Source organism: Berghia stephanieae, chromosome 2 (assembly GCF_034508935.2).
Source record: "Berghia stephanieae isolate SIO BIC M18660-M18661 chromosome 2, UCSD_Bste_1.3, whole genome shotgun sequence".
NCBI lineage: Eukaryota > Metazoa > Mollusca > Gastropoda > Nudibranchia > Aeolidiidae > Berghia > Berghia stephanieae.
This window is the reverse complement of record NC_088361.1, coordinates 85,559,130-85,574,047: the sequence shown is the minus strand read 5'-3', so window position 1 is coordinate 85,574,047 and position 14,918 is coordinate 85,559,130. Positions and strand designations below refer to the sequence as shown.

The following is a 14,918-nucleotide window of genomic DNA, read 5'->3' as shown; positions in this document are numbered from 1 at the left end:
AATGATAATAATAATAATAATAATAATAATAATAATAATAATAATAATAATAATAATTATTATTATTATTATTATTATTATTATTATTATTATTATTATTATTATTATTATTATTATCATTATTATTATTATTATTATTATTATTATTATTATTATTATTATTATTATTATTATTATTATTATCATCATTATAATGATAACAACAACTATAATAAATAATAATGGCATTATTTGCTTTTTCATAATACCTAATCAGGACAAATCTCAGATTACATACATTCAAATCCCTCACCCTCTCTATCTGTTCCAAATCCACAATATCATATATAAATTATTGTTCAGCAACATTTAATTGGGTGATGCTATAACATGAGCTATCGTCAATCTTCTAATTGATTCATTGTGAATTGGATAATAAATAAATAAAAAAGTTCCTTTTATTCTTCCGTCCGACGAGTCTGTCTATATCGAAAAAGACGTCGAGGTAATTCAGATGTTTGTCGCAGTGTAGTGCTAAAAAGGGAAGGACACTATAGATAGAATGAAGTTGACGTTAATCGAGCCTTTGTTATTGATTTTTGCCATCCACGTTTATAGTAATTCTCACTTAACTGGATTATCCAGACTATAAAAGTTCATGGTGACACATAGCTTTGTGCGTGGTCCGTTATACTTCCGGATGGCAATGTTATGAGCTTCTTAGCCAAGCGCATACTGTCTATAGATAGTATGCAGATGACGTCACTCAGGCCTTTGTTATTGTTTTTGCCATCCGCGTTTGTGAGTTGTTCTCACTAAACTGAATTAACACGACTATAAAAGTTCATGGTTACACAGAGTTTGTGTGTTGGTCCGTTATACTTCCGGATGGCAATGTTGTGAACTCCTTGGCCAAGCGCATTCTATCTATAGATAGTGTGCGCTTAGCTAAGAAACTCACAACATTGCCATCCGGAAGTATAACACGACGAACACATAAAACTATGTGTAACCATGATCGTTAATACAGTTTAGTGAAAATTACTCATAAACATGGATGGGGAAAAAATAACAAAGACCTGAGTGACGTCAACTTCGATCTATCGATTGCTCGGGGAAGCAACCAGCCTCAAAGAAGGACACCTTAAAATAAAACCAAGGGTGGGCATAACCGTAGCCATCGTAAACTTTTAGCCTGACACTGACAAAAATTTAAGTCAAAAGACAAGTCTTTTGCCACAAAAGAAAACAAATCGTGAGTTGTATTCTTTAGTCCAACCAATGGAATCACTTGTTTCCTTAAGCTCTACTAACGACAACTCACTAGACAGTGCACAAACTAAAAATGACGTCGAACTATAAGTATTGGTTGGTTCTTGTGTCAGGCTATAGATAGTATGCAGATGACGTCACTCAGGCCTTTGTTATTGTTTTTGCCATCCGCGTTTGTGAGTTGTTCTCACTAAACTGTATTAACCAGACTATAAAGGTCATGGTTACACAGAGTTTGTGTGTTGGTCCGTTATATTCCGGATGGCAATGTTGTGAACTCCTTGGCCAAGCGCATTCTATCTATAGATAGTATGCACTTTGCTAAGAAGCTCATAACATTGCCATCCGGAAGTATAAGGGACCAACACACAAAACTGTGTGTATCCATGAGCGTTTATAGTCGGATTAATACAGTTCACTGAGCATTACTCATAAACGCGGATGGCAAAAAACAATAACAAAGACCTGAGTGACGTCATCTTCGAACTATATATAGATAGTATGCGCATGGCTAAGAAGCTCATAACATTGCCATCCGGAAGTATAACGGACCAATACACAAAACTGTGTGTATCCATGAACGTTTATAGTCAGGTTAATACAGTTCAGTGAGCATTACTCATAAACGCGGATGGCAAAAACCAATAACAAAGACCTGAGTGACATCATCTTCGAACTATCTATATAAGTTAACGATGGCTATGGCATGACTCTTTAGCTCAGGAGAGCGACAAGCCTAGGAGTGAATCTCCTAAAGGAATCCAGGTCCACCAAGTTTGTGCGGCTATGTGGTCTAGTGGTATCACACTCGCTTTCGGATCGGAAGGTCCTGGGTTCGAGCCTCGCTCGGCGCATAGTTGAGTCCTTGGAGAAGGCTCTTTACTCACATTCGCTCACCGTACTCAGGTGTAAAATGAGTACCTGGCCGTTAACAGCGTTGTCTCTGTCCCAAAAAATTTGTAATATCGCCTGACAGGCGTCATGTCTCGTCCTACATGTTATGTGTTGCTGTTGGCCAGGGACCCCTTGTAAAGCGCTTTGAGCACGTTTAGTGGATATTGCGCTATATAAAAGAGTTAACAATCTAATCCTAGAAGAAGAAAAAAAAACAACAACTCAATATTACAGAAACAGCAGAGAAGTCCTGAAAAGATAGCAATAGGGACAATTAAAACCCTCCTGTATTTCTCAACTGAAGAAATTTGTCTTAAGAGTCGACATCGAAAAGTAACTTAGATATGCCAGGCGTCATCCGCAGCGCAGCACTGCATAACGATCAAGGTTAAGTTACTTACTTTAGAAAAATAAAACACACGAAATGCTGACAAAAAAGGATCTTTCAAACTTTGGATTTAAGTGTAACTCCTTATCCACTTAAAAGATAAACAATGATGAAAACAATAGCAACGAGTCCAAGGCAATGATGAATTGAAAAAAATATAAGGTTATGTGCAATATATATATATATATATATATATATATATATATATATATATATATATCACTTTCACTTCCTGATGAGAGCGAATGCTCGAAACAATATTGTAGAAGTTGATCATAATTATACTTGAAATATATATATATATATATATATAGAGAGAGAGAGAGAGAGAGAGAGAGAGAGAGAGAGAGAGAGAGAGACAAGAAGAGATGACGTGAGAAAGAAGGAGGCGACCATAATTTATTGACGGCCATGTGAACGGACCTTAAGAATTTTTGACGAAAGAGGTTTGCGGGTTCCGATAATTGGGCCGTCGTTAGACAGATCGTTCCTTACAAGGAGAGCGACAAGATCCTTTGAAAGAGGTTGTGATTCAATTTGAACAGAGAACAGCCGAGTTTGCTCTGAGACGATTTTAGACGCGGCTACAATTTGGCTTGACAGATAACTGAAGTATTGAATTGAAAATTTAGAAATTCTATAGACAATAAAACAGGCCCAACTTGACAAGTCGGTGGATTCGTGACGTCATAGTCAGGATGAGACAAACAATCTCTACCTATAATTGAGTTGGAAGCCATGGTGCCCCAAGGAAAAAAAAAAAGATTTTATTTTTTGTTTTGAAAAAGACGGTCTATTAAACGCAATTGGCAAGTCAAACGGTCGAAATGCGATATATATATATATATATATATATATATATATATATATATATATATATATATATGTGTGTGTGTGTGTGTGTGTTTGTGTGTAAGGAGAGAGAGGGGTAGATAGAGAGAGATATATGGAAGTGACAGAAAGAAAAGAGAAGGAGCGAGAGAAGATAACAAGAGGAAGATAAATAGAAGAGAGTCAAAAAGCAAAATATGAAATAGAAAAGGTGAAGAGAGCCTAGAGAGAGAGAGAGAGAGAGAGAGAGAGAGAGAGAGAGAGAGAGAGAGAGAGAGAGAGAGAAAGAAGGAGGGGGAGAGAGCGACAGATAGATGGATAGATAGATAGATTGAGAGAAAGATGGAGAGCGAGAGAGCGAGAGAGAGAGAAAGAGAGAGAGAGAGAGAGAGAGAGAGATATGGAGATATAGAAAGACGTCATGGCCAAATTGAGATAAACAGAGAAACCGCTGACAAATCCCGACCAAAGAATTCACGAAAGAACAAAATCTTGGATAAGATCTACCGCCTCTAGCTAGTATTACGTATCTACTTAGGCTAATCACTCTGGAAACCAAACCGCAGAATTCTTAAAGTCGCGAAAGTAACCCAAGTTTTATATCCCTGAAAGAAACAGTACCCACTGCCCTCAATAAATCATGGAAAAGTACTCCAAGTTTTCATCCTTGTAAGAAACAATATCTATTATCCTCAATAAATAACATAAAAGTCACCCAAGTTTTCATATTTATATGAAACAATATCAATTGTCCTCAATATGAAAAATAAAAGTTACCCAAGTGTCCATCCCTGTTAGAAACAATATCCATTGTCCTCAATAAAACATATAAGAGTAACCCGGATGTTCATTCCTGTAAGAAACAATATCCATTGTCCTCAATTAAACATATACAAGTGACACAAGTGTTCATCTCTGTAAGAAACAAGATCCATTGTCCTCAATAAAACATATAAGAGTAACCCGGATGTTCATTCCTGTAAGAAACAATATCCATTGTCCTCAATTAAACATATACAAGTGACACAAGTGTTCATCTCTGTAAGAAACAATATCCATTGTCCTCTTTAAAACATATAAAAGTCACCCAATAATAATGATCATAAATTTTTAGCATCTAGACCGTCCTGACATAATGCTGTTTTGATGTGGTGGGGGCATATATAGATGGAACGAAATTGACGCCACTTAGCTCTTTGTTATTGTTTTTAAACAGCCATTTTATGATTAGTTATCACTGAATTCTCCCCATAAACGTTTAAGACTACGCATACTTTTGTGTTTTGATACGTTACATCCGTTACATCCGGCTAGGGGATGGTGTGAGTATGTTATTTAACCCTCTCCTTATCACCCATTCACATTCGTTACGATCCAACTGGCACTTTTATCATTCAGATTTCTTTTGTAAATCACACAATTCAAAGATAAATGTTTTATTATGTTGTAGATAGAGTTCATTTTGCTGATCAATATCATGTATAGAATGTATTTGTTGCTTTTCTATTTGAGTAAGAAACAACTATTTTTGTTTTGGGTGGGTGTGAAATTTTGGTGAAAATTCTGAAAATTGCTGGTAATGAAAGGGTTAAACAGATAGTGTCAATAGACATGAGAGAAAACCAAAACAAACAATAAACATGTCTGCATGTTTTCACCGACTGCCGTGCTGTGAGAAAAAAAATAATTAAAAACATCTTAAAATTTTTGGCCAGAACATCTGTCCTTCAAATAGTTTTTCGATTATAGAGTACCTCATCTTATCCAAAAAAAACCCTCTAAAATCTCAGATTTCATCTCGAGAAAGATCCAGGTTTGAGAATTTTAGACAAGATGAGGGTTATTTTAATCGATCGATATTTGAAGGACGAGTTTTCTGGCCAAAATTTTAATTTTGTTTTTCAGAATACGATAGCATTGACGCCATAATAATTCGTGTCATCGGTCTATGAAAAGGTCACATGGTTACCATTTGGAAATTTCTCTAGGGGTTACACCTTCTCCCCCCCCCCCCCCACCACCCGGGGGCTGTAAAATCTGCCATACACTGATAAAACATTTTTTAATTTATTTTTTTTTGGCCAAAAATGCTTCACTTCAAATATCGACCTAATTTTAAGACCTTGAAATTGTCAAAAGCTCTCGAACCTGAAACTTTAGATAAATTTAATGCCAAGTTTGAACATTTTTGGTCATCTTTAATCTATTGAAATTTAGCGTAAATTTTCCTTTCTCACTGGCCAATTTTGTCTTTCAAAACGCGTTCTGTCATAATTGGCATAGCCTCTTACGTCACTATCAAACCTATCAGCTGCTGTGCTCCTAAGCTCCATTTTTGTGTGATTAAATTGGCCTATAGAACACGATCAAGCAGGTAATATATTGTACAATGGACTATCTAGTCTTTCGATCTACATGGATACGTTTCGTTTGGCTGATGAAAGCATGTCGTGAATCCATCCAAACCTAATCAGTTTAATCAACCACAAGTAGATTGACCGACGTGCACATATTAGCAGGTCCGATAGCCGAACGGAATTATGGGCCTTTTTTATATTGTTATAATTGACAATAATATATTTATTGTGCGTTGGTTTTAGAGTATTTCCGTGACAGCAACGTGTCCATAACAATTGGTAGTATCAGACCAGTGAATGGGTAAACGTTGATCATGACCCACTGGCTGAAAACGGTTATTGTCGGAGGAATATGAGTACAAGAAATTTAATTTATAGTCAAAAGTATGAAAGGGAGGGGGTCCTGATAGCTCAGATGGTAGCAAACTCGCTTCAAACGCAGTAGAACCGAGATCGATCCTGGCGGATGTCTAGATCATTTATATATACACATATATATATATATATATATATATATATATATATATATGTATATATGAGTGTTGGTGGGTAGTTGTAGGTACGAGAGTGCTCGATAATGTTGGTTAGAGCTAATATAAAATATAAATGGAGTCACTCACTTATTTATGGCCGAAACAATGTTTCTGTGGTCTCCACTTCGTCAGTGGGCATATTATTATGTCCCTAGTATGATTTTGTTCCATTCGGGGGTTCGATGTTGATTTTTTTGAGTCCTTACTTCCGTTGTGTTGTTGGTAGGTAGAGAGAAAGTTATGTCAATTCTGAAAAGATGACCTTGGAGTATTTTCTGTACCTCTAAAAGTACAAGGACAAAATATGGTACGTGACCCCATCATTCTGTTCAAAAGTATTTTTTTTCAAAACCAACAAAACCAAAAACCCGGATCTATGTAAATGTCAGTTGGTTACATAATTTCCAGTCTCCCCCTAAGTTGTGCAATTTCCTGTTCATTAAAAAAAAATAATTCTTTTCTCGATTTTTAATCGGGTTTTAATGTATCAATGCGAATCCTTTCATGAGAATCTCTTTCAAACGAAAAAAAAATCCAAGAGATCTTGTTTTGCCAGAATATGGCGCTTGGTTTAAAAGAAAGACTCCGCCAAAAAAATATAGTTCTTTGAATTTTTGTCGAGAGAAGCTCTATTAATACAATTTAATAGGCCTTGGAAAATATCGATCTTTATTTCTCTCTACTGATATTTAAAATAAATAGTTAAATAAATAGATATAATGAATAAATAACAAATGAATCACAACTAAATAAATAGAATGTAAGAAGATAAAATAGAAGATAAAATAAAATGAGTGAAAATATGATTCATTTATGTATCACATAACATCCGAAGTTATCGTGCTTTGCGTTGGCGTGCTTAATAGATGGTTGACAATGAGAATTAAGATGCTCATATTCTTTTTGAGTTCGAATCCTTGCCGCATGGTGTGGCCTTGAGAAGGTCAACTCGCCCCATCTAATTTCGGGAATTGTATAATGAGATTGGGGAAAAATAGTCTAGATAAATATTTTCTCCTTGGGGTTTGAGTAAATGAAATCAATTTAATGTAGGCCTATATTATTTCATTTCGATATTGGATCCTTGACATTTAAAAAAAAAAACTAGAGCATTTATATTGCGCACTATCCATCTAACGTGCTCAAAGCGCTTCAAAGGGGTCCCTGACCAACAGCAACACATAGCCTAACATATGGAATGAGACACGACGCCTGTTAGGCGATATTACATTTTTTTGACAGAGACAACTCTGTTAGCGGCCAGGTACTCTTTTTACACCCGAGAACGGGGGAGAGAATGTGAATAAAGAGTCTTTTTCCAAGGACTCAACTAAGCGCTGAGCGGTACTCAAAAACAGGACGTTTAGTGGAAATTGCTCTATACAAAAGCTCAATCTTTTTTTAAAACGTAGACGTTAACAACATTTCTCAAAGCTTAATGGTTTAAGAGACGTTTCGGGTTTAAGAATATTTGACAGGTTGGGGCGCATAGTTGAGTCCTTGGAAACGGCTCATTACTCCACATTCTCTCACTGGACTCAGGTATAAAATGAATACCCAATCGTTTACAGCATTGTCACTGTGCGAAAAAAAGGTATTTTCGTCTAACAGGCGTCATGTTTTGACCTATATGTCAAGTTTTGCTGTTGGCTAGGGACCCTCTTTAAAGCGCTTTGGGCACGTTCAGTAGATCTCGCTCTACATGAATGCTCGAACCTTATAAAAAATATCGATTTATATAATAGCTAAAGGTTTCTTGGTAAAGATACAAAAAAGGTATTTTATCGTAGTGGGACTGTGCTTATTGTTGTCTCTCATTGAGAAAACTAATTTTCTGTCTAAATCTCTTCTTTCCCGTCTTCTAATTCGTTTTCTGACCCCTGCCGTTGTTTGTTTGTCTTACAGGAAACTCTTATCATGAGAGCAATATCACGAGAAGAATGAATGAAATACCCCTGGACACACACGCACACCCCCCCCCCCCACACACACACATACACACACATACACATTCACACATACCCACATATTTTCTGGGTTATTCCAGTCTTTTTTTCAAATCCAAAAAAAAAACAAATTTCCTAATATGAATGAATAAGCGACATTATACACACACAGGCACACACACACACACACACACACACACACACACACACATACACACACATAAGCACATTGACAGACGCACTGGACGTTTTAAAATGCAATGACTTCCTCGACGCTAAATCAACCCTACACATAGTTTGCATTGCACTTCCAATTATCCGACATTACGAAGGTTTCTGAAATTCATCAGTATGATCCAAGTCTTGATGAACAAGATAGAACAAATCAAATTTGCCTGGTAAAATTCTATGAAATTATAATTGTTACCTCCCTCTCTCTCTCTCTCTCTCTCTCTCTCTCTCTCTCTCTCTCTCTTTCTTTCTTTGTGTGTGTGTGTGTGTGTGTGTGTGTGTGTCTGTGTGTGTGTGTATGTGTGTGTCTGTTTATAGGAGTATCGATACCAAAATGAGATTCGAATATCAGGTCTGCCTCAGAATTCTTGATAAACATTTTGACATCAAGATACAGAAGTGGTTTTATCTTCTTTTTAATGAAAAAAGAAAACAAAAAGAATGTGTAAAATATAAAATTGGTAGAAAACAAAACAGAAAAAAAACCGAACAAACAAAATGAAAACAAGACAGATGAATACGATACTTATATGAATGGATAATAATAAGCACATTTAATAATGGAACAGCGTGGCTCAGCGGTATGGTCTCTGCTTCGCACCCGGAAGATACCGAATTCGTCTACCCACCGCGCTGTCTGGCCGTGAGCAAGTAACATAGCCTTAGCTCACTTTGCAGCGCTGTACTGCGGCTGACGCCTGGGTCATTCCAGTATTCCTTTTCAATAAATCCTAAAGAAAAAGTTCCCCTTAGGGATGAATAAAGGGAATTTATTTTATCAGGAGTTTAATCAAAGTAAGGACGGATGTGAAGGAATTCTTATCTTAATTCAATAAATTACACGAGACAATCGACTTTCTACGATTCGGGTTTTACAATTAATAAATCGAAACAAATATTTTGTTTGGTTATTAAGCACTTCTAAACAGCTAATTTTAACCAGTTAACTGCAGAAAGATGCGTATCTAAAAATTTGACTAGAAAACGCGTCCTCCAAATATCGATCGATTTAAATGTCCCTATTCTTGGCAATCACTCTCAAATCTGAGACCTGTCGAAGTCCCAGGTTTGAGAGTTTCTTTTTGTTTGTTTGTTTGTTTTTTGTTGTTGTTGTCAAGATGAGAATCCTAAAATCGATCGATTGGTGTAAAAATGATTTTTCTGGCCAAATCTACAAAAACGCGTCTTTCCAGAGTATGGGAGATAACTGTTTAACTCACTCAAGCCTGACACCGACAATATCCATTATTTACCCGGGTTACTTTTACGCCATGCCTACTTATTACATTTTTCTGAAACAAATTATAGTCGTTGTATCAAAGCTAATGTGTTTTTTTTAGTTATTCCATGTTGATGATAGTTGAATAAAATTATCTATGTACATGCTCATTTTTAATACATTTTTCCAATTTTGAAAAGTAGTAAAAATTTCTAGGATTGAGTGAGTTAATGACTTTCTCATGCAAAAAAAAAGTACTGTAATAAAAAGAAATACAAGAAATCAGACAACACAATCAAAGACTTTGGCACAACGATCTACATTCAGGGGGAGATCACCACGATTGCTTTGCACTCCAAACCAAAAACAAACGAGGACAAGAACTAAGGCGACTTAAAAATCGATAGCCAAGCGGTACCAATGGAAAATTAATCCTCTGCAGAAATCTGGCGGTCTCCTACGAGAAAGAGTGACTACCAGAAGTCCATAAATCAACTGAGTGACTTCTCCAAAGTCCCGTGCCTGCACGTGCTGATACTGTATTATAATATCATAACGCTATTATTTGGAGAAACTTTTAAACGTATTGTTAGAAAGCCGATTCGGGACCAGTAAATAGTCCTAAATAGAATGTTGTGTGAGGTGATCATCAGCCTGATAGCAAAATATAACAAACAAATAGATATGGTATTTAAAAAATAAAATTAAAAAAAAAAACACACACAAAAAAAAAAACCCGACAAAAAACCCAGAAAAGATCAACAAAACAAAAACGAAACAAATCATTTTTAAAAAAAGAGGAAGAAAAAAACAGACGTCGGATCATTAATATTAATCCGAACCTAAACGTTTCAGTGATGTTGAGAAAGACAATGACAACATCTACGACGATGTAATACACACTACAACCAATTACGACTACTATTACAAATGTCACCTCTCCTAGAATATTACTACTGTCACCTTTACCGTTTCCACCACCATTATTACAACAACAACAACAACAACAACAACAACTACTACTACTACTACTACTACTACTACTACTACTACTACTACTACTACTACGACTACTACTACTACTACTACTGCTACTAGTGCTGATTGTACCAACTCTACTACTACTATTACTGTTACTACTACTACTACTACTACTACTACTACTACTACTACTACTACTACTACTACTACTACTACCACTACTACTACTACTACTACTACTACTACGACTACTACTGCTACTACTACTACTACTACTACTACTACTGCTAGGGCTAATAGAACCAACACCACCACCACCACCACCGCCACCTCCACCACCACCACCACTACTACTACTAATACTACTACTACTACTACTACTACTACTACTACTACTACTACTGCTACTGCTACTACTACTACTCCTACTACTACTCCTACTACCATCACCACCACTACTATTACTATCGCTATTGATGTTGCTAACAACAACAATATCAACAAAATAATCAACCATAACAACAACAGCAATCATAATTATATTATTGCTGTTTTTTACTTTATCCAAGCATCGCCAAGACATATTAAAAAATAATAGTGCATTGAGGTCTAGATCACGTCGCAGACAAAAATAAAAGCACCACCTACGCACAGATGGATACAAATAAACATAATCTGTCACGACTTTAATCTTTATGACGCGGGGAAGGCACTTCAAATTTTGTAAACCTTTTAACCTCTATGTGGTCTGTGCGGCTATGTGGTCTTGTGGTATGATACTCGCTTTTGGATTGGAAGGTCCTGGGTTCGAGCCTCCTGCTCGGCACATAGTTGAGTCCTTGGAAAAGGCTCTTTACTCACATTCTCTCACCGTACTCAGGTGTAAAATTAGTACCTGGCCGTCAACAGCGCTGTCTTTGTCCGAAAAATTGTAATATCGCCTCACAGGCGGCATGTCCTACATGTTAAATGTTGCTGTTGACCAGGGACCCCTTGTAAAGCGCTTGGAGCACATTTAGTTGATATTGCGCTATTTTTATGCTCAATTTTTTAAAACTCAAAATCACAATATAAAACCATTATTCTATTCATTTAATAAAATAATAAATAAAATAAATAAATAAATAAATATATATGAAATTATATTTTAAAAATAAATAATTGAAATGCCCTTTATTCATCCCATAGCGAAAATTTGTCTCTAGGGTGTATTCCAAGGGAAGCCTGGCTGGAATTGCTCGGGCGTCAGCGGGAGTGCAGCTCCGCAAACTGAGCTAAGACGAGGTGACTTGCTCAAGGCCACACAGCGCAGCGGCGGGTGATCGAACTCGGTACCTTTCGGATATGAAGCAAAGACCGTACCGCTGAGCCATGAGCACCTTTTCATCATACGTGGCACTCACAATGTGTCATAGCGGTATTATTTACAATATAAAAACGTGCGGCTATGTGGTCTAGTGGTATGACACTCGCTTTCGGATCGGAAGGTCCTGGGTTCGAGCCCCGCGCTCGGCGCATAGTTGGGTCCTTGGAAAAGGCTCTTTACTCACATTCTCTCACCGTACTCAGGTGTAAAATGAGTACCTGGCCGTTAACAGCGTTGTCCCTGTCCGAAAAATTGTAATATCGCCTATCAGGCGTCATGTCCCGTCCTACATGTTAAATGTTGCTGGTGACCAGGGACCCCTTGTAAAGCGCTTTGAGCACATTTAGTGGATATTGCGCTATATAAAAGCTCAATTTTATTTTATTTATTTATTTATTTTTTTTTAATTTGGAAATACATCAATGCTAAAAAGTAAATCTATACTTAGGACATGTATCTGATTTAAAATATCGGAAAATAGTGCAATACTGCATAACAGCTAGTCCTTCATCTTAAATGTTGCTGTTTGTTAGGGACCCCTTGAAAAGCGGGTTGAGCACGTCTAGCAGATAATGCTCTAAACGCATGCTCGAGTTTATAAAATAAAAATAAAATAAATCGTTTTGAATACAAAAAAAAGTTACTTTAGCATTTATATAGCCCAATATCCACAAAAGGTAAGAAAAAAACAATAAAAAAAAAACCAAAAAAAAACTTGAGCATTCAAAAAAAGTAATATCCACTTATCGAGCTCACAGCCGTTTACAAGAGGTCCTTGGCCAACAGCAACACTCAACATATAGGACGAGACATGACGCCTGTTAGGCGATATTACAAAAACAATTTTTGGACAGAGAAAACGTTGCTAATGGTCAAGTACTGAGTTGAGACTTTTTGTTGTTGACAAGAAGAGGGTCATTTTAATCGATTGATATTTGAAGAACGAGGTTTCTGGCCAAATTTCTGAAAAGTTTTTCATTCTTTTTATACTATACAGGAGACTTTAGGCCAATTACCCGGTCACCTAATACGGCCACCATATGTTGGAAATTTATTCAACCTCATGAACACCAATCACTCTCATCGTCACTAAGGTTGCCAGTTTGGCCTTATACATTTCATCATGCAATATGATAATAATAAATAAATAAAATAATAAAATTATATTAAAAAGGGAAATAAAAAAAAGTAGACTGGTATTTATAAAGAATTTGGTATGTAAATATCGTCTGTATCATACGATCATTTTTTATGCCATTATTTCCAAATATTATAAGATTGAAAATCAATTGTATACAAATTTCAATGAAAGTATAGTTTTGAAGGCTTAAAACAATCTTTTGTGTAATTTTACCCTTAGTTTTATTATTTTAAAATATATTCCATCACACTATCAGGAGACGAAGTGCAATACTTATTTAGTTCGAATCTAAATAAATGAACAGATTGAGATACGTTTGTCCATAATCTTTCAAATCGACAAGTTGCTGCTTACCATGGGTAAATTACGTAGTTTTTAGCATGTTACCCCAAAAGTATCTGGCAATTATAGTCCTTTTTCACCCTACCCAATAATTAACACGAGCTCATAGGTCGGACTACTCACGCTCAGGTTTTTGATGGGTATCGCGTGACGACTGTCGTTTATAAAATCTCTCTGGTTTTAGGATATTTATTTTTGTCCATCCCGTCTCCACCCTAATTAGTTCACGCTATATTCGACACTGGTGTGAGGGAAAGGATTGGAGAGAGAGAGAGAAGGGGGGGGGGGGGGGGGGGGGGGGGGGAGGTGATATAATCCTATTGCTGTCACTATTTATCTTTCTTATTCCAACAACTTTCACGGCTTTTGTGGTTTGGTGTTTTCTGGTACCTTCGTGTACCATGTACCGTCATGCGCGGCTAAGTGGTCTTGTGGTATGACACACGCGTTCGGATCGGAAGGTGTTTGGTTCGAGCCTCGCTCGGCGCATAGTTGATTCCTTTGAAAAGACTATTTACTTAATTTCTCTCACCTTACTCAGGTGTGAAATGAGTACCTGGCCGTTATCAGCATTGTCTCTGTATTATTGCCTAACAGGCGTCATGTTTCGTTCTTTATGTTACGTGTTGCTGTTGGTCAGGGACCCTTTGTAAAGCGCTTGAGCAAGTTAAGTGGATATTGCTCTATATAAAAGCTATTTTTGAAAAATAAATCACACAGTATGTGTTATCGTGTTATAGATATTATTATTATTATTGTTTCCTGCACTTTAGTTACAATATTGTAAGGGGAACCCGAACCCGTGGGTGTTTGATTGAAACCAGTAAACTGCCGTACTCTTGGAAAACGTGTCTTTAAAAATTAGGCCAGAAAATTCGTCCTTCAAATATCGATCGATTTAAATGACCTTCATCTTAGCAAAATCTCTCAAACCTGGGACTTTTAAAAAGACTTTGCAAAGTGTATGTTGTACTTGTGTGTGTGTGCGTGCGTGTGTGTGCGTGTGTGTGCGTGTGTGTGTATGTGTGTGTGTAAGGGAGAGAAAGAAAGGAAGAGACAGATACAGTTGATAGATAGACAGATTGATAGAGAGAGAGAAAGTGAGAGAGAGAGAGAGAGAGAGAGAGAGAGAGAGAGAGAGAGAGAGAGAGAAGTCATCTTTTAATTTTGCAAATGTTGTTTTTTTACCCCAAATAAACATTAAAAATCCGAACGGTGTCCTACTTGGACATCCGTCTTTAACGTTGTAGTGCAATTTTTAAAGCAATGAGCCATCCCTACCTTAATGAACGCATTTTAACACCCAATAGCAAAGCAATGTAAAACTTTTCAAATCTGAAAAGGCGTGTATCGACGTGCACTTATTTGCAGGTCTGATAACTCAATTGGTTATCGGCTCATTGTTGTAATGGAAATTTCCACACACAAAAAATACGCA

General features: G+C 36.6%; 1 protein-coding gene across 6 annotated transcripts in view; it reads right to left on the bottom strand.

The window, feature by feature from the left end:
* Positions 1–14,918, bottom strand: part of LOC144965713 (Kv channel-interacting protein 4-like) — a 614,382-nt gene that overhangs the window by 188,083 nt on the left and 411,381 nt on the right. The window contains exon 1 of one of the 6 annotated variants that reach the window (XM_078901328.1): positions 4,142–4,286. The exons of the other annotated variants lie outside the window; for them this stretch is intronic. Within the exon in view, the coding sequence (XP_078757454.1) occupies positions 4,142–4,175 (34 nt within the window). The 5' untranslated portion in view covers positions 4,176–4,286. Of the gene's footprint in view, positions 1–4,141; positions 4,287–14,918 lie in introns of those variants that run through there. 6 annotated transcript variants of the gene reach the window in all.